This window comes from Theobroma cacao, chromosome 2 (genome assembly GCF_053813885.1).
Source record: "Theobroma cacao isolate CCN51 chromosome 2, ASM5381388v1, whole genome shotgun sequence".
NCBI lineage: Eukaryota > Viridiplantae > Streptophyta > Magnoliopsida > Malvales > Malvaceae > Theobroma > Theobroma cacao.
This window is the reverse complement of record NC_142640.1, coordinates 47,079,406-47,099,845: the sequence shown is the minus strand read 5'-3', so window position 1 is coordinate 47,099,845 and position 20,440 is coordinate 47,079,406. Positions and strand designations below refer to the sequence as shown.

Genomic DNA, 20,440 nt, shown 5'->3' with positions numbered 1-20,440 from the left:
GCCATGATTACCGTGTTACACGCCATATACAAAAGCCTGTGATAAGCCATGGTTAGCGTGTGACACGTCATATACAAAATCCTGTGACAAGCCATGTACAAAAACCTGTGAAACTTCAAATCCTCTCAACTTTTTGCTTTTTTTTTTTGACAATTTGGTATAGATTAAAGTGTTTCTAACATGTTTTCATAAATCAAAATATAAATATTTTTTTATCTAAAACACCTACTTTGATTAAAAAAAATTCTTTGAAAACCTAGATTTATAAATTTTAAAATTTTGAGTTTTTTGATATTTAGGTCCTGAATTGATTCAATTAAAAGTTATTTCATACATTTGTGATTATTTCTACTGTTTTAGTTTTATCCAAAATACATAAAAATCGAATTTTCTAAACAGTCATCCATCCAAGCATGTCAAAACAATTGCTTGGTGTTTTAAAAGCGTAAAAAAGATATATCTGAAAACGTGAGAGAGAGAAATCGGAAGTATAGCAGATGAATGCCGAACAAAGAAATCGATAAATTTGAGAGATTGGGATGGTGAGAGAGAAATCTGAAGCACAAATGGGGAGAAATGATGAGAAATTGTGATGAATGGTTTAATTTATTTGAAATAGTTTAAAGGGTATTTTCGTCAAGTCATGACTAAATATAGTTAAAAACAATTAAATTTATTTTGATAGTTATCTTTTAAAATATTTTTATCAAGAAAAGTCATTTTCCACAATTTTCTCTAAATATTTCATTTCTTTTCTGATCAAAGAAGTTTACCTTACAAATCTTTCTTTGCACATATAATAATCTCTTCACTCTCGTTGTTCCTCCATAGGAAATTACACATTTCAAAACCCTTTGACATTTGATGATGTCTCAAGAATGAAAAAAAAGAAAAAAGTTTTTAGTTTTTCTAACTTACATAACAACTCATGTTCACTTTTGGTTGTGTGAAAAAATCGTTCACCATTTATAGACTTATTATAAATATATAGATAAGATATTACTTTTAAATTTAAACAAATTAAATTTAAATATAAGTAATCTTTATTTAAATTTAAATAAATTCAATTTAAATGTATATCTTATTTGAAACGTTTTTTTAAATTATTAACATCAAAATAATATTCAACATTAATTAATTGAATATTTTTTAATTATTCACAAATAATTAATAAAGTTGCATGCCATGGACAACCACATTTAAATGCAATAAGCTCACATTGTGATCGAAACACACAAAACTTTATCCTGTCAAAAATACATAATTAAATAAAACATTTGTGAAATAATTGGAAAGAAAAGAAAAAGAGTGATGGATCATTATATGGTATTTTAGCGATCGACTTGTCTTATTGCCAACTTTTGCAATTGCTTTCAATCTTATTCCAAGTGGAAATTAGTAGAGTACAGGTGATAGCCCATTGTATCCAGTTCGTTTCCTTGTCCCTAACTATACCATCACCAAAATTTGGAATATTCTTAGTGTACCAATATAATTACAACAACATCTCCACTTGTTTCTTTTAAATTGTTTACAGCGCTTGTGACAGCAGTGCCATATGCTGATTAATTGTCCTTAATTTCGGGGTGTAGACTAGCTAGCTATTTGGCTGCTCAAGGGTGATCTTTGTTTATCATATTGTTCTTAGTGGCTGCTATGAAATCTGCTGTCTTTCCTGGAGAAAAAGCTTCTGAAAGGACGGCGAAAAGAGAATTAAATAATGGCAATTCGCGGCCGGAGCCTTTTTGGTCAAACCACTACTCTATCCTCAAAACCTGCTTGGGCAATAGTTTGGATATATGGCAAGAATTAGAAAAACTTTGGAAGAACAAATTAAGTAGTCTACACTTTCTCCCAAAAGGCCCCAAGGAGTATAATTACGCAAAGGGCTATATACTCAACACTAATAATAAACCTTACACAAACTTCTTTCAGCGGTCAAAATATGCAATCTACCACTATCATAAGAAGAGGTCTCTACTCTCCATACTTCGGATTGACTGGAATCCTTCTTTATTTCAAATACCACTACCATTGGCGTGCCAAGGAAAGTAAGGGCTGAAGAAGAAGAAAAAAAGCGAAAATGCATTAATATGTATGCTTATATGCGTGTGCGCGAGTGACTATGGTGTACCCATGACTATGCATGCGGGATATATAGCGGGAGACTATCAATCTTGTCTCCCAAATCGGCTGCCGGCAGCATAGTACCCTAAATTTAAGATTCGATGATTAAGCATGTGATGATTGATTGACGTGAAACACTATCTATCGTTTCTTCATTAACGATGCTAACATCGAGAAGCTATATATGCTATTGAATTATAATTGTTGTCGCAGTCAAAGTACAGTGTTATTTGTTACCTTTTTGTACGTCCTAGGTTTACACTGTTCTCCTATGTATACTTTCTACCATTTACATTTTACCGCATGATTCTATAGATCAGCTCAACTTTGGCGACCCCTGTTTGAGTCCCTTCAAAGCAACCATTTTGTTTTACGTGCTTTTGTCTTTTCATATGAAGCTTTTCAAATTTGAAATTCAGCAAAGGTGATTGGGGTTTATCTTTGCCGCGTAAGTACCTACATGGCACATTCGTGGAAAAATAAAATCTCTATATACAATAAAATCTTTATAAATTAATTCCCTTGAAATCATAAAAATTTATTAATTAATAGAGATATTATTTAATCGATAAATTAATAATTTATTAATTTATACATTAATTAATAAAAATTAATTTATCGAGTATTTTTTATATTTTTTTAAAATATTGTACTTAATACATATAATATATATTATAATTATACAAATATTACCTAATTACCGAATTATGAATTATCATTATTTTATATATTTTTTTAACCAATACAAGTTCATGAATGTAATTAGTTTTATTAAATAAAAGTCATGAATCTATCCATTTTTACAACAAACTAAAGTTACATTCAATATATACTTAATTAATATACTTTATGAACATTATGTGAAGCAAAAACATCTATAAAAAAAATATAGTATTACAAAAAGTAAAACTAAACAGTGATTTTTTGAACTGTAAATAATCAACAATAACAGATAAAATGTGTAAAGTATTATGTGAGTATAATATAGAAAATATAAATTGTACCCAAAAACAATTGAAACAGTGAGTGTTAGAAAAGTTTAACTTGTAAGTGAGCCAAGCAATAATATCAAATACTATCAAGATACACTCAAAGCAACAATCACATTGTATAATTTGCTCTTACAATACGAGAATACTATACTAGAGCTTCTTAATACATTAAGAAAAGTTAGAGATGAAGTCTAATGTGACATCAATTTCAAGAAGAAACAAGTAACATTGAAATCATATTTTATAAAAATCTCTTAATTGAGTCATGTATAAATATAATTTTGATGCATATGAAGATTATTAATTTATATATCAAGTAGAATCTATATGTTTTTTTTTTAAATGTATTATCTTATAAATTTAACGAATTACTAATTTACTACATTAGTCCTAAGCATGACCGATCAAAAATATTATTTAATCGAGATTATTAATTTATCAAATATTAATTTATAGAGGTTTTACTATATGTAGATGCTAATATGACATTAAAATGCTATGTAAGTACAACTCAACATAGAATTTTTATATTTTGCCATGTGAACAATATAGAAAAGATAACGATCACATAGACATTCATATGATAAAAGTCAGTGACTTTAATAAGTTTTCATCCAGGACTTAATTAAAAAATAATATTTTAATGTATTCATTTGAATACAATAAAAAATAAAAAATTATCTAAAAAATTTGAGAAAAATATAAGAACTATTTTACTATTCTAGCCATTCCTACCAAAAAAAAAAAAGTATTTCAGTCATTATATATACTCTCCTTAAAAAGTTAATTTAGTAATTTAGCGGAACTTATATCAAAATAATGGACTGATGTTGTAATTTTACTTGTTGAAAAAAAGAAAGCTAGATAATGGAATTCGTAATAATTTTTCCAACAATAATAATGCTTTATATTTGTTAAAATGAAGAGTGCATTTGAGCATGTAACTCAATAGTAATAAGATGAAGAATTGCAAAAGGATTTCTATATATGTAAGAGGATTGTACAAGATAAAACAAAAGAAAAAGGTGGACCCTTGACCAGCTAAAAAGGTTCAACTTTAATGTTGAGAAATAGCAGGATTTTGAATCAAACAAAGGGGCTAAGCCAGTTAGCACCGCTTGGTAAGAAAGGGACCGAATGGGGGCATCATCACTTCCCATGCCAATATGCCATTAACCACAAGAGCTAATTGATTGTTGTTCTGTTTGTGGGGCCTCATTTCTATTCTCCCCACAATTAATTAATGTTTTAATAATTTTTGCCAGTGGGTAATAAACTTTCCAAATTGATGCTCTTCCCAATTGGACCATATACATATAATATCATCGATTCCATTCAATTTTTATCTAATGGGGACCCATACCAGATATGATTTCCTTCATTAATATCTTTTAATACAGTATATAAAAAAAAAAAACAATCTATGAAGACAGAACAAGGATTTTCAGTTTAAGGGTATTTAATACTGAGGGTTAATATTTTTTATGCTAAATAATGAGCCCATATACCATATATCCAGTAATGTAATACAATAAGCATAAATTAAAGAAAAATCATAAGATAAAAAATTTTCATTATTTTTTTCAAGCACAAAATTTTCATGTTTATGGTGTTGTAGCATATTAAAGATTAGATTGCATGTTAGTTTTTTACATGTTTAAGTTAACAACCTTAATATTGGAGTAATAAATAAGACAAAATTGATGTAATAAACAGGTATTTTAAATAATTTATTTTGTTGAAGAAAAATTATCTCTAAAAAGTATACTAGAATAAATTCCAATAAAATTTTGAAGTGAGATGAAAGATTATTTGATTGAAAATGTTCTTGACTATTGATGAAGTTCATCAGAGGTATAAACTTTTCAACCATTTACTGTATTTGATTCCATCTGGTTTTAGAAATCCTTTTACTGGATTTGATTCCATTATCGCATAGACCACTCGTTAACAAATGGGGAATACCAATAAGATGCTATAAAATGGGTTAATGTGATGGACATCAAAAGGATTATCAATCTTAAGTGTTTGATTTATGATAATGCAGTATCTCAGAATATATATATTATTTTTTATTCTATGTAAAAGTTTACTTTTGGTTAGTTTACTGCTATTCGGTTCTAGTTATCCCAGTACATCAATTTCTAATGGGACAAATACCAATGAGTGAAATGGATTGATGGTGGTTATATATAATAACAAAAATTACCAATAATAATAATTTTTTGATTACTATACAATCATGGCAAATGTAGATCCATGCTTATCCTTTGAGATATCAGCAAATTAATATGCTGGTTGTCACTCGATTTTTGTCAACACACACCAAATAGAACCCAGTGGAGCATTAGATCCGAGAACGTAAAGCTTCAACAGCTGTTGGAGTGTCTTGTATAGTTGGAAACTTTACATGGCATAAGTCGGTGAATTAATTAAAATTTCCAATTGAATTAAAGAAGTGAAAAACTTTTACTGTAGTAAATCCATAAATAGTATGGTGGGATTGTAATTACACTGAAAGTGACACTAGGATAACATAAAAGTAGCTAGGCAAAAGCTGCAGTTATGTCATTTCTGTCAAATATTCTGATTTGAGTTTCACAAAAACAACAAGTATGGTAATTTACTTAGACCTGAGGGTTTGCATCCAACATCCGTATGTGTTTGACACATTTGACATCTAACAAGTCTAACTTTCATATTCATATCCATCTTCAATACTTATTGGTGTCAAGGTTAAATATCAAAGTTGAAAATCTGTTGATGGAAATGAAATTTTTCCAGGCAATGGCAATGGGATTGGACTAAACAAGCAACAATAGTCAGGTGGGTTGCATTTACATGAGAGACAAAGACAATGGTCCAGACGGGGGACTGAGATGTGTGATGTTAAAGTCGCACCTACACCGTATCTGCATCTGATGTTCTCAAATATGAAAGAAGGAAACATTCTCTCACGCCTCTCTGACAGAAGACAGTGACTCTTGGATCAACAACCCAGAGTCCAAATTAAAGATTTTTTCTCTAAAGAAGCCGATCTTAGTTAGAGCTTGTCTGTGGGTCCTCTACCTTTTGACCACAAGTCAAATCGATATGCTTTCAGCAAATTCTGTCTTTCTATATACCATATACTGCTTCGCTCTACGATTTCTAGTACTCAATAACTATGACTAAATGAACCGTGTTAGTACCATGCACATCAGCACATCCACAGTCCACCACCAACGTCCATCTGAATTCCCTTTCTTTTCTTATTACTTTCCCATGTTCCCTCCTTTTTTCCCATTTTATAAAAAAATAACACATTTTAAAAGCGACTTCTTTTTCTAAAGCTTCTCTTCTGCTTTGCATCAACAACAAATTCTCATCATTTTCACCACTCCCCCCCCCCCCCCCCCCCCCTTTCTCTCTCTCTCTCTCTCTCTCCAAACATTGCACTATCCCTTTCCCTATCTCTTGCTTTGCACTCTTTGTAACCTTCATCTCTCTCTCTCTCTCAACTGTGTTCCTGAAAGCCTGTTTCTTCAATGGAGAGCAACCCAGTTCAGCTTTTATGTCATCTGGCTCTAGCACTAGTCTTCACAGTTTGTTTTTCAGTCTCTGCAACGGAACAAGTAGTTGTTCCACCGATCAAAACCGATGCAGTAGCCCTTCTTGCGTTCAAGAAGATGATTGAGAAGGACCCAAATGGAGTTTTGTCAGGGTGGAAGCCCGAAAGGAATCCATGCGCCTGGTATGGAGTTTCATGCTCTTCAGGAAGAGTCATTCAACTTGATCTTAGTCAGTGTAGCCTTTCAGGGACTCTCTTTTTTAATCCTTTGGCTTCTCTAGACATGCTATCTGTTTTGAGTTTGTCTTCAAATATGTTTACTGTAAATTCGACAACTTTGCTTCTACTCCCATATGGATTGAAGCGCCTTGAATTGTCTAACTCTGGACTTGTTGGTCTAGTCCCTGACAATATTTTCTCCAAGCTTCCAAATTTGGAATACGTGAATTTATCCCATAACAATTTAACAGGGCCTTTACCTGATAATCTTTTATCAAATCCTGATAAGTTGCAGGGTCTTGATCTCTCTTATAACAACATAACAGGATCTATTTCAGGCTTGAAAATTGAGAATTCTTGCAATTCCTTGTTGCTCCTTGACTTGTCAGGAAACCATATTATGGATTCCATTCCTGTTTATCTTTCCAATTGCACAAAACTCACAACATTGAATTTTTCATTCAATTCTCTCACCGGTGAGATCCCAAGCTCTTTTGGAGAGCTTCTTAGCTTACAAAGATTGGATCTTTCTCATAATCATCTCACCGGTTGGATTCCTTCTGAGTTGGGAAATGCATGCGACTCACTTTTAGAACTTAAGCTCTCTTACAACAACTTTTCAGGCCCAGTTCCCATTTCATTCTCTTCCTGTTCTTATCTGCAACTCCTTGATTTATCGAATAACAACCTAACCGGGCCCTTTCCGGATTCCATCCTTCAGAATCTTAGCGCATTAGATACCTTGCAGTTGAGTAGTAACATCATCTCCGGACCATTTCCCTCTTCCATTTCATATTGTAAGCGCTTGAGGATTGTGGATTTGAGTTCCAATAAATTCTCTGGAATCATCCCACCTGATATATGCCCAGGAGCTGCTGCACTTGAAGAGCTGAGGATACCAGACAATCTCATTTCAGGACAAATCCCACCTCAACTGTCACAATGTTCCCATCTGAGGACAGTTGATTTTAGTTTGAACTATCTCAATGGCTCAATTCCAACAGAGTTTGGGGAGCTTGAGAATCTTGAGCAGCTGATAGCATGGTTTAATGACTTGGAAGGAAAAATCCCAAAAGATTTGGGAAAATGCAGGAACCTAAAAGATCTTATCCTTAATAACAATCGTCTTACTGGCGACATTCCTGTGGAGTTATTCAACTGCAGTAATCTCGAATGGATATCTCTCACAAGCAATGAACTCACCGGTTCAATCCCACGGGTATTTGGCCTTTTATCAAGATTAGCTGTTCTGCAGCTTGCTAACAATAGTTTGAGTGGTGAGATACCGGGAGAACTAGGAAATTGCACCAGCTTGGTGTGGTTAGATCTGAACAGCAATAAGCTCACAGGAGAAATCCCACCGAGACTTGGGCGGCAGCTTGGGGCAAAATCGTTGAGTGGAATTCTTGCGGGCAACACTCTGGTGTTTGTAAGGAATGTGGGAAATTCCTGTAAAGGAGTTGGAGGACTGTTAGAGTTTGCTGGAATCAGGCCTGAAAGATTGTTGCAGATCCCGAATTTGAAAAGTTGTGATTTTACGAGAATGTATTCTGGAGCGGTGTTGAGTCTTTTTACACAATACCAGACATTGGAGTATCTGGATATTTCTTACAATGAGCTTCGTGGAAAAATCCCAGACGAAATAGGGGAAATGGTGGCTTTGCAAGTTCTTGAATTAGCACATAACCAGCTCTCTGGAGAGATTCCCCCGTCACTTGGCCAGCTCAGGAATTTAGGTGTGTTTGATGCATCACATAACAGGTTGCAGGGCCAAATACCAGAGTCATTCTCAAACCTATCTTTCCTGGTACAGATTGACTTGTCGAATAATGAATTAACGGGGCCAATTCCACAAAGGGGTCAGCTCAGTACACTTCCAGCAAGCCAGTATGCAAATAATCCAGGACTTTGTGGAGTTCCATTGCAAGAATGCAGGAATGGAAACAATCAAGCTGCTGCCAATTCAGATTTGAATGGTGGCAAAGGAGGCCGGAAGCCTGCAGCTGTCTCATGGGCTAATAGCATTATCCTTGGAATTCTTATTTCCATTGCATCTATATGCATTTTGATTGTATGGGCAATTGCTATGCGTGCAAGGCGTAAGGAAGCAGAGGAAGTCAAGATGCTTAATAGGTTGCAAGCATCCCATGCAGCTACCACATGGAAGATTGACAAAGAGAAAGAACCGTTGAGCATCAATGTCGCAACATTTCAGAGGCAGCTAAGGAAACTCAAGTTTTCCACACTCATTGAAGCCACAAATGGTTTCTCAGCAGCAAGCCTCATAGGTTGTGGTGGGTTTGGAGAGGTTTTCAAAGCCACATTGAAGGACGGTTCAAGTGTTGCAATCAAGAAGCTTATTCGATTGAGCTGCCAGGGTGATCGAGAATTCATGGCAGAAATGGAAACTTTAGGGAAGATAAAGCACAGGAATCTTGTGCCTCTACTGGGCTATTGCATGGTCGGGGAGGAAAGGCTGCTTGTGTACGAGTACATGGAGTACGGCAGTCTTGAAGAAATGCTCCATGGAAGAGCAAAGGCAAGAGATCGACAGATTCTAACATGGGAGGAGAGGAAAAAGATTGCCAGGGGTGCAGCCAAAGGACTCTGTTTCCTCCACCACAATTGCATTCCACATATTATACATAGAGATATGAAGTCAAGCAATGTGTTATTGGACCATGAATTGGAAGCCAGGGTTTCAGATTTTGGGATGGCAAGGCTCATAAGTGCCCTTGATACTCATTTAAGTGTAAGCACTCTTGCAGGCACACCCGGTTATGTCCCACCAGAATACTACCAAAGTTTTCGATGCACTGCAAAGGGTGATGTCTATTCGTTTGGAGTTGTCCTCCTGGAACTCTTGACTGGAAAGCGTCCAACCGATAAAGAGGATTTTGGGGACACCAACTTGGTGGGGTGGGTAAAAATGAAGGTCAGAGAACAGAAACATAAGGAAGTGATAGACCCAGAAATACTGTTGGTGACTAAAGGAACTGATGAAGCAGAAGCAGAAGAAGTTAAAGAGATGATGAGGTACTTGGAGATAACATTGCAGTGCGTGGATGACTTCCCTTCCAAAAGGCCTAATATGTTGCAGGTGGTGGCCTTGCTAAGAGAGTTGATGCCTGGATCTGGCAATGGAAGCAGCAACAGTGCTTGAAAATAAGGTAATGTCTATTTGATTATGGTTAATGTAAGAAGATAAGGTTTGTGTAATATTTATTGCTCAGTTTTTTAAGAATTTTGATGTATCTAATTTTGCAACTCTTTCCTTCTTTCTGGCTTATGCAAATTTGAGAGCTTATAGATGGGAATCACTGGGTTGAACATACTAGTAGCAAAAGGAGAGTAGCCAAAATTTCACTCCAGGAGATATTGTACTCAAGTCCAAACAAGTAACATGTCTAACAATATTATGGAATAGATTCCAGTCTGGAGACAATTCATGTTGCATAAAAATCCATCTGTTAATACCAACAGGTTACCTTTCCAAGTTCTGAAAGCCTGATAAGTTGCCCCAGGAACTTGGATAACTTTTTTGAGGTTTCACTATATAGTCATAATTTCTCAGGCCAGACTCAAGAGTTGCTACTGCTGGATAAAGTTTCCAGCAGAATATACTCTGTTCCCTGTTTTAAGGTACTAGTCCTAATTTGTTCTCCCATATGTTGTTCTGCTCGTCCGCTGGGTTATTATTATTATTATTATTACTATTATTTCATTAGCCAAAAAAGGACAAGAGTTTTGTCAAATTTGACCAATAGTGAGAATTCTAAGATGCTATCCCATTGCCTTTGAGCATCTAAATTGATACTCACTCAAAGAGCCAGCAAGGGTGTGTTTTACTTAAGAGGCTCTAGTGGCTAGATGGGAAGCATTCATTCTTTCTATAGAACTTAAGCTATGATGGAGTTTTTGTTATAAGTTCATCATGGTTATAATAATCTTTGTTATTTCTTTTTTTTAATTGCGGGGTTTATAATGCTGATTTGTGTGATTAATTTTTAATATTTTACTTGTAATAACCCAAGAGAAGTTGTTTATTCAATGTCAAAAGCATGGAAAAAGAGTTGTTTTGCAGGGCCATGAAGGAGTTCAAAGTCTTGATGGTTATGCATCTATCTACATCCATTAATCTTAATTATCATCAACTCTTCCCCACTTAGCCCGTGAATCCATCATGTGCACATAGCCCATTCATTCGATTAATCAGCTTTAACATTGTAACGCGTGATAGTGTTCCTATCTTCGTGTACTAACATGAAAAAGGTAATATTTGGATCATGAAATAAAATAATTATTTTGTAAAAATAAAATTAAAAAAATTATTATATAATTTAGATTATGAAATAAAATTGTTATTTTTTAATATTATTTTAATATTTGATAGATAAAAATATTTTTACAATAACAAAAAATATATGAAAAAAAGATAAAAATATTATTTATTATAATTTGTGATTTTTAATTTGAATTATTATTTTTTTTATAATTTATAATAAAATATAATAATTTTTATAACAAAACTTTAATTTTTTTTTCATTTTCTATAATAAAAATTTTATAATTTATTTAAAATATAATTTGTAATTTTAATTTCATTTTATTCTCTTCTTTTTTTCTTCTGCCGCTAGCCACGACGCACTCTCAACGAACACAGTCGAAGGACAGCAATAGTGGTGAAAGTTTAGAAAGAGAGAGAGTGGGGTGGATGAGGAAGAGAGGAAAATAAAAAAGTTGTTATATATTAGGATTAAATTTTATTATATATAAGATAATAATTTTAAAAAATAATTACAGACATTTTTATTCCAAATTTTTTTATCCCATTCCCACTCACACAAATAGTTATATTATCGAGAAAGGTCCACAATAATTATCCCAGTTTCTCTCAACTTGACCATTATTCAGAATAATATTTGTACAAATCAAACTGGGAAAAAATAAACATAAAAAAATAAAATAATCATTTCCCCCACCAAAGATGCTGAAAAATAAAAACGACAGGCAGCAAGTAGCCGAGGATTTCTTGTGGTGATATGGCAAAGGTCCAATGGGGTTTCTTGTAAGCCTTGAATCATGTTGGCAACAAAGTAGGGTCAAGCGTGGGCATCGCCCACAAACTAAGAAAACATAAAAACAAAATATATTTATATGTTTTTTTTTAATTAACTTAAAACAATCTAAACATAACAATATCATAAGCCATTCAATCTATTGTTCTCATCAATCCACTTTACTCTCACTAATTCTTTTGAGTGGAATTTTTGCACCTGTCGTGCATGGCAAAATTAGATAATGTCTAGATATAAAATTGCTAACTATAAAGATTTGTTAATTTAATTAATATAAATTGATATCAGATTTTGCTAACACCAACATTGGTTTGGTGTAAATCGTTTACCTATATATGCAACAATAAGCCAAAACACATACTAATGATACGAGATTTTCCTAACATCAAAAGGTTCTTCTTTATTTTTGTTCATAATTTAAGATATTTTTAGTTATTTAATTTTTTTAATTATCGATATAAAAATTTACAATTAGTTGAGGGAATGGAATATTCATTCCCCTTGTTCCTAATCATTCTTTTTAGCACTTTATCTATTTGGAAGAATAACCATTAAGGGAGATGAGGGAATAACCAATACCAATACCCCTTCATATTGGCTATTCCCAGAGGTAAGGAATAGAGTAAAAACATTAATGGACAAAAATATCCTTCATTAATGTGAAAAATTACTATACTATATAAAATACATTTTATTCATTTTTTGCAATTTCTTTCTCTCTCTACCCAACTACCTCTCCTACTTTCATTAAATTAAAATGAATTTAAAATTTAAAATTTAAAAATATTAAAATAAATTTTAAAATAAAAAGGTTTAAGTTTTAATTATGTATTATAAAAAGTTAATATTTTAAACTTAAAATTTAAATTATAATTTTTTTGTATTTTAATATTTTAAAAATAAATAATAAAGTAATAAAATCAATATTTTAATTATAAATATTTAATTTAAAAATTTATTATTATAATAAATGATGTTTTTGTCATTTATCACTTATTCTTTAATTATTCCTAAAACTATTCCTACTAACTAAACATTAGAATAATTTATAATAGTAATTTCTATCATCTTTCATTCTCATAAACTAAACTATATAATAATTATTCATCTCTTATTCTATTCTTATAAAATGATTATTCCATTCTCACTATATTCTTTCTTACAAACCAAACACACCTTTAAACAGTTAGATTATGCACATATAAATCTTCTCGTTGGCCTACGGTCAAATCAGTTCAAATTTGTTAGTTTTTGCCGCAGCATTAAATTGACATTGAGTTTTTCTTTTATAACTCGGTGGAATAACAAACCATTCATAGTGTAACGTACCCACTGCGTTTAAAGAATTATTGATCCAATCGAGAACTTAACTAGGGCTAACACTTTGCTGGCCTCTGAAAACCCGACCTATTGTAAACAATCATATCAAAGCATTCTGTCCCCCAAGGCATGACTGCAAACTTGCTCAGTTTCTTCCTTCGTACATTTATGGAGCCCAAACATATTTTAAAAGAAAATGTATTCAAAGCAAAGAATATGGAATTAATGATCGTACATAAACTATTTTGGTCATAATTTGTTAAGTACTGATTGGATCACAATTCATGATCTAATATATTTGACTAAAATTATAATTTATGTATAATATTGTGTAGTTGAACAAGTTTAAATTTCTTATTCAATATCCAGCCTCTACTTTTGTTTTACTTTAAAGTTTATATTTTTCGTTATAAATATGATTCTTTAAACTTTAGAAGTTTAATAGTGTTCTTGAGAGAGAAAACAACTTATAAATCTATTTTTATTTTAAGTGGAGAGAGAGTGAGTTTAACAATATTTTTAAAATTACACAGTAAGTGAGTGAGATAATATATAAAAAAGTTTTGAATTTGTTTATAAATAAAAATTATATATTTTTTTAATTTTTTAATAGTGAAAGATCTGTTTCATCTCGTAGACCTAAGAACGTAAGTAAGTGATTGAACTCTATTTGCTTAACTTAAATTGATATTTTGGACTATATATGTTTCTTGCGCAACTTCACTACATGTTTAAAATTAAAATAGGCTATGCTCTACTTAATTAATTTTCTTCCTTTACTAGAAAAGTACTAGTAATAGCTTTGAATTCCTTTTTGAATTAGTCTTTGCAAGGTTAATTAATCTGTTGACATTAGAAAACTGTGTGCATATATATATATATATATATGTATATATATATATGATATTCTAAAGTTTACGGTAAATGATATGAATTTTGTTCTTTTACTATTATTTTAATTACTTACCAAACTTGGAAGCAGTAGACCACAGATTAATATTTTCCTTCCACTCTCTTTCTTCTTTCATTCTTCTCAGCAAACATATATAGGGTTAAGAGAGAAAAGGAGATACATAGTTGGATAAGGATGAGAAGACGGCCGGAGATGAGACAAATTGGAAAATAAGTCTAGTAAGACAAGAGTTTGGTGAAAAAGTTTTTAAAATACTAGTATTATTCAAGATGTTGATAAAGTCACTGGTCAACCCCATGCCTTATATATGTTGATAAGGCTACCTAAACCCATTTGCTTGAAAGCTATTGCATTAAGTCACACTTCAAATTACTTAAATTATAAGCTAAACCGCATCTAGAATTTCACATAAAGTTTAAAATGGTTGCTATTGCACCCAGGGCACGCGGTTCATAACTATGGTAAACAAGCTCATCACATCATCAGTGATCAGGCAGCTTGCCAAGTACTTTTTCCACAGTAACTATTCTTTAATGTTTAGCATGGAACAATTCAAACTAACACTAACTATAAAAGGATGCTCCGGGATGGGAAGTGCAAATATTCAACACACAGACTATAGTAGAAAGAACAAGCAACTGATAGTAATGGCAGTAGTAGTACCTGAAGTCACTCTAAGCTCTAGTGACGGCCTAGCTATTCCAGTGATCGGCATGGGAACCATGTCAAGCCCTCCGGTTGGTCCAGAAATCACCAAGGATGCAATCATCGAAGCAATCATGGCAGGCTACCGCCACTTCGACACCGCGTTTGTGTACCGGACGGAGCAGCCTCTAGGAGAAGCAATTGCCGAGGCCCTGCGTCTTGGGCTTGTAAAGTCTAGAGATGAACTCTATATTAGCTCCAAGCTATGGTGCAGCTTTGGTGAGAAGGGCCTTATCCTGCCTGCAATCAATATGAGCCTTAGGTAACATTAGTTCTTTTGCTTTTCCAACATGTAGGTTGAGTGTTGTTTCCATGCTAAAACTGGTCATATGCATGTGTTAGAGCAAGTGAACGTAGAGCATAGATAGAACTGCACAAGAAGCTAACTTAGCAGCCTTTCTTCGGATAAAATGTGTCGGTGCTAACGTCAACCAACTGAGCTTCCCAATTTTCGTCAATAATTTGACTAGCCTTGATCAACTGGAGAGATCCAAGTGAACCAAACTCGGGCCCAGCCTGGCCTGCATGCAATGGGCAGATATTATTTAAAACCCAAGATTGGCCTGATCAGCTTATATATAATGTTTGTTATAAATTATTTTTAAAAATTTTAAAATAGAACTAAATAAAAATATTTTTTATATATTAATACAATAATGTTTTCGAATTGATGTTTAACCTAGATAACCATAGTCGTACCTCTATGACCACTGTCTTCTTAGAATATTCTCATGAGGTTAATGCATAATATTTAATTAATAAATTAAAAATAAATATTTGTCAAGTCATTATTTATTAAGTACTTAAAACATCGATACGAGGATTAAATTATTAAGCCACTTAGGCTTCGCTTGGTTTACTTGTCAAGTCATTCATCTTGATATTTAATTTAATCATTTATTATATTTAGATTTTTTCTTTACATATGAAATTAGACTATACGATGGAGATGGTCCTTTCTAACTATATAAATTTCATCCGGTCCATCTCATAATTTGTACTTACGACTTTCAAAATTTACTCCCAAGAGCTTTCTCACCATTTAAACAAAAAAAAGTTTGTCACTTATTCTAAAGTAAATAAATGGCCCAAATGCTTTATTGACATTAACTAGACCAGAGTAGCATATTTGGTCTTCTTGTTGTATACTCAGGAATCTTCAATTGGACTATCTTGATATGTACCTCATCCATTGGCCATTGAAATTGAGTGAAGAGGTACGTCAAATGCCAGCCAAAAAGGAACATATATCTCCCTTAGATATCAAGTCAGTCTGGGAAGCAATGGAAGAATGCAAGAGCCTCGGCCTAACCAAGGGCATTGGAGTAAGCAATTTCACTTGTAAGCAGCTTGAGAAGCTCTTGTCCACTGCCAAAATTCCTCCAGCTGTTAATCAAGTGAGTAAGAAGGCTAAAACAATTAACTAAATCAGAGTTTCCAATTCTAATTAGCCATTTTCTTATGTTAATTTTCAGGTGGAGATGAACCCACTTTGGCAGCAAAAGAAATTGAGGGAGTTTTGCAAGGCAAGGGGTATTCAGGTCACAGCATACTCACCATTGGGTGCATTCAATACTAAATGGGGAGACAACAGAATTTTGGAGTGTTATGTGCTTGAAGAAATTGCAAAGGCTAAAGGAAAAACCACTGCTCAGGTTTCAAATTCTATAACGTTTTTTTTTAAAAAATAATTGATTGCATGTCTTAACGAATAATTAAATTTTGGGCATATCATTTTATAAATTTTTAAATAATTAGGTGAGCAATTATTGATTACTGAAAGGATATATGTCAAATTCATATATTTTTCTGATACTGGGGCCTGATTTGGCAGATATCTCTGAGATGGCTCTATGAGCAAGAAGTGAGCTCAGTAGCAAAAAGCTTCAACAAGGAGAGAATGAAACAGAACCTTGACATCTTTGACTGGTCCTTAACTGAAGAGGAGTCCAAAAAGATAAGCCAGCTTCCTCAACGCAAAGGAATTACATTTGCATCTATTTTTGGACCTCATGATTGGCTGCTTCAGCTTGATGCTGAGGATTGAGATGTCATCCTATATATATATATATCATCGAGAGTCCAAATCATGTGTAATTAAGTTCGATCCATCTCTATGTCGGATGTTCTCTGGCTATATGCTGGTTGAATTGTAGGTCTGTATGTTTACTTAATTAGTTTGCCCCTTCTACTTGATGTAATAATTATGTTATATATATTAAAATTTTACGGGTGTGAATGTAATTTTTTATACAATAACTGCTATACTAGTTAGTCGTTTTATCATTTATTATACAATAATTTTAGCTTTATAAAATGATCATATCACATTAATATAAATATCAAAATTTAAATAAAAGAGATATATATATATTATTATGAAATTCCGTTTTGGATCAATAATATTTGTTACTGCTTTCGAATTAAATTTAATTGTTAACCTCTCTCATCATGAATGTGGGAATCAGGGAAGTCAACTCTTATAGTATTTCAGAATTTCACTTCAATATCTCTAAGTTATAATTAGTGAGGTCCGTCTTTTTACAAACTCTGGTAATAGTATTATACAAATAGGTGAAGTATCTCTTGGAATGTCTTTTTCCTTTTATGAATGCACTTGCTTAAAGTCAATGATCAAATATTAAATTGTGAGCGCCGGTCTACATTTGACAGCCATCTAGAACTCCTTTGAAATTTCCCAATCAGGACAAAGTTTCTCACGGTCAAATGATGTAACATTTTCAATAAAGCATCCAACCAAGGGCTGCCCAATCACGACTATTGGCACCCAATCTAGTCAGGCACTCGCCGAGGACTCGCCCCTCTCTAAACGCCACCATGATATGACTATAAGAGGATATTGCTTCGGTTTGGTCAGTATAAAGTGTTCAACATATAGACCAAAATACAGAGAACTCTCATGGAACCAAGCATGGCAATAGGAGTACCAGGGGTCACTCTAAGCTCTTGTGATTTAACTATGCCGGTGATCGGCATGGGAACTTCATCAAGCCCCCCTGTTGCTCCAGAGACCACGAAGGCTGCCATCGTTGAAGCAATCAAGGCAGGCTACCGTCACTTTGACACTGCCTTTGCATACCGGACTGAGCAGCCTTTAGGTGAAGCAATTGCCGAGGCCTTGCGTCTTGGCCTGATAAAGTCTAGAGATGAACTCTTCATTACTTCCAAGCTATGGAGCAGCTTCGCTGAGAAGGACCTTATCGTGCCTTCCATCAGAATGAGCCTTAGGTAACATTACTTTTTCCAAATAAGACTTCGCATAAATTTGGCCTGTGCCTTTGTTGATATACTAGCTACGCCAAAGTTGCATAAATTTGGTTCTGTTGTTTATCTCAGGAATCTTCAATTGGACTACATTGATTTGTACCTTATACATTGGCCATTGAAATTGAGCCAAGAGGTTCGTCAAATGCCTGTTATGAGGGAACATATATTTCCCTTGGATATCAAGTCAGTCTGGGAAGGAATGGAAGAATGCAAGAACCTTGGCCTAACAAAGGCCATTGGAGTAAGCAATTTCTCTTGTAAGAAGCTTGAGGAGCTCCTCTCCACTGCCAAAATTCCCCCAGCTGTTAATCAAGTGAGTGCGATGCAGACAGATGAGAATATATGAGAGTTCCAATTCTAATCAATCATTATTGTTCTGTTATTTTTCAGGTGGAGATGAATCCACTATGGCAGCAAAAGAAATTGAGGGAGTTCTGCAAGGTAAGGGGTATTCATGTCTCAGCCTTCTCGCCATTGGGTGCAAACAACACTAAATGGGGAGACAACAGAATTTTGGAGTGTGACGTGCTTGAAGAGATTGCAAAGGCCAAAGGAAAAACCACTGCTCAGGTGGGTCTGAATTTACTCAAATGGAAAGCAACAAAGCAAGTTTAAAACATAAAAATCATCAAAGATGAAAATGTATGAACACTAGAAATGCAAAACATGACAGAGATAGAATTTGATTTTAGGAATTTAATCCCTTATGCAAAAAATATACATTTCATAAACTCATTTTATCATCACATTGGTTACTAACTGACGAGTTGAGATTTGACATGTCAATTAAACAAATCCCAAGGTCTAATGATATAATGAAGTGCTATTAATCTGGCAAAGTTATGATTATTGTTGAACTGAACTATCATAGTTAGTTTCACTCTGTATTATAATTATTTATGGCAAGATAGTTGTTTTGATTCCATTGGTGTTCCTGGTTTGGCAGATTTCCTTGAGATGGCTATATGAGCAAGGGGTGAGCTCCATAGCAAAAAGCTTCAACAATGAGAGAATGAAACAGAACCTTGACATCTTTGATTGGTCTTTAACTGAAGAGGAGTCTAACAAGATAAGTCAGCTTCCTCAACGCAAAGGAATTACATTTGAATCTATTTTGGGACCTCATGATTTGGTGCTTGAGCTCGATGCTGAGAGTCTAGATGATTGCTGATTAGTAAATTATGATTCACTTGCCGCACTTCGTTTTCTCCATTAGGATCTATGTTTTTTGGCACTTCATATATATCAGTAAATAATGACGAACATTTACAGTAAGATATAACATGATGGGTCTGTTTCCATCATTTTTCTCAGTTCATGAAAGATTTACAGTCAGTGGGCAAGAGGAAAATCAGTACATGTGTAAACGGTTCAGCGATGGTACTAATGAACTAAATATAAAATTAAGAACGATTATTGGTATAATGTGTTGGTGTAAATGGGGTTTAGATTAAATTTAAGGAATGGTTATAATGCGTTAGGTTTTTCAGAGAAGAGTCAAGGCCTCTACCGGTGAGGAAGAAAAAGAAAGGAAAGGAAATTGTGAAAGATAACCTTTCCCGTAAGCTCAATTTCAAAATATCATTTTTTATAATTTTAATTATTTTTAATCAATTTTGACATGACTTGACAACAATACTCTTTAAACAATTTTAGACAAATTAAAATAGTTTCAATTTTTTTTATCTCACAATCCAGACAAAAATTTCAAAATTAAATCTCGATTTCTCTCTCTGGTCAAATATTGTCTATCTCGCCATCCAAAGATGACATCAAGCTCTTTCTTATTTTGTTTTATTTTTTTAGATGATGGATCTTGGGATTCTTAAGGGCGATGAACAAGGATTTTACTCTTTTATGGTGATTGCAAGCAGGATGATGAATGTGATAACTGGATGTTTTCTGATGATGACTTGTTTCGAAACATGTGCTGCGATGTAGATGCTTGTGTTGATGAGTTGAATCAGATTGGTTAAGATGATGGGCTTAAAGAGAAGGAACAGTTAAAGTATGTTTGATGGGTTTTATAGTGGTTCACGATTTTGTTGTGTCTGATATTGGGATAATTGTTAAGCATGTTTACTGGAGATTTTGATTTTTTTATGGGATTTTGAGTTGAAATTGTTCAAAGATTATTTTGTAAAGGGAGTATATTTTGTTTTTACGTAAGGGAAGTGAGCAAGGCCCTCCCGATAAGGATATATTTTATCTTGCTTTGAAGGGTTATAGAGTTTTGTAACCTATCTTT

The 20,440-nt window shown here is 33.4% G+C and overlaps 3 protein-coding genes across 3 annotated transcripts; all 3 read left to right on the top strand.

The window, feature by feature from the left end:
- The first annotated feature begins 6,528 nt into the window (after positions 1–6,528).
- Positions 6,529–10,205, top strand: BRL2 (BRI1-like 2). Its single transcript, XM_007045355.3, has one exon. The coding sequence runs from the start codon at positions 6,647–6,649 to the stop codon at positions 10,049–10,051; it is 3,405 nt and encodes a 1,134-aa protein (XP_007045417.3). The 5' UTR covers positions 6,529–6,646; the 3' UTR covers positions 10,052–10,205.
- A 4,590-nt stretch (positions 10,206–14,795) lies between these two features.
- LOC18609970 (D-galacturonate reductase-like) lies at positions 14,796–17,143 on the top strand. Its single transcript, XM_007045354.3, has 4 exons — positions 14,796–15,166; positions 16,058–16,301; positions 16,380–16,559; positions 16,739–17,143. Exons 1-4 carry the CDS (start codon positions 14,847–14,849, stop codon positions 16,949–16,951), a joined length of 957 nt encoding a protein of 318 aa, XP_007045416.3. The 5' UTR covers positions 14,796–14,846; the 3' UTR covers positions 16,952–17,143.
- Positions 17,144–17,776: 633 nt separating this feature from the next.
- On the top strand, positions 17,777–19,617 carry LOC18609969 (D-galacturonate reductase-like). Its single transcript, XM_007045353.3, has 4 exons — positions 17,777–18,153; positions 18,262–18,505; positions 18,583–18,762; positions 19,139–19,617. Exons 1-4 carry the CDS (start codon positions 17,825–17,827, stop codon positions 19,361–19,363), a joined length of 978 nt encoding a protein of 325 aa, XP_007045415.3. The 5' UTR covers positions 17,777–17,824; the 3' UTR covers positions 19,364–19,617.
- The last annotated feature ends 823 nt before the right edge of the window (positions 19,618–20,440 follow it).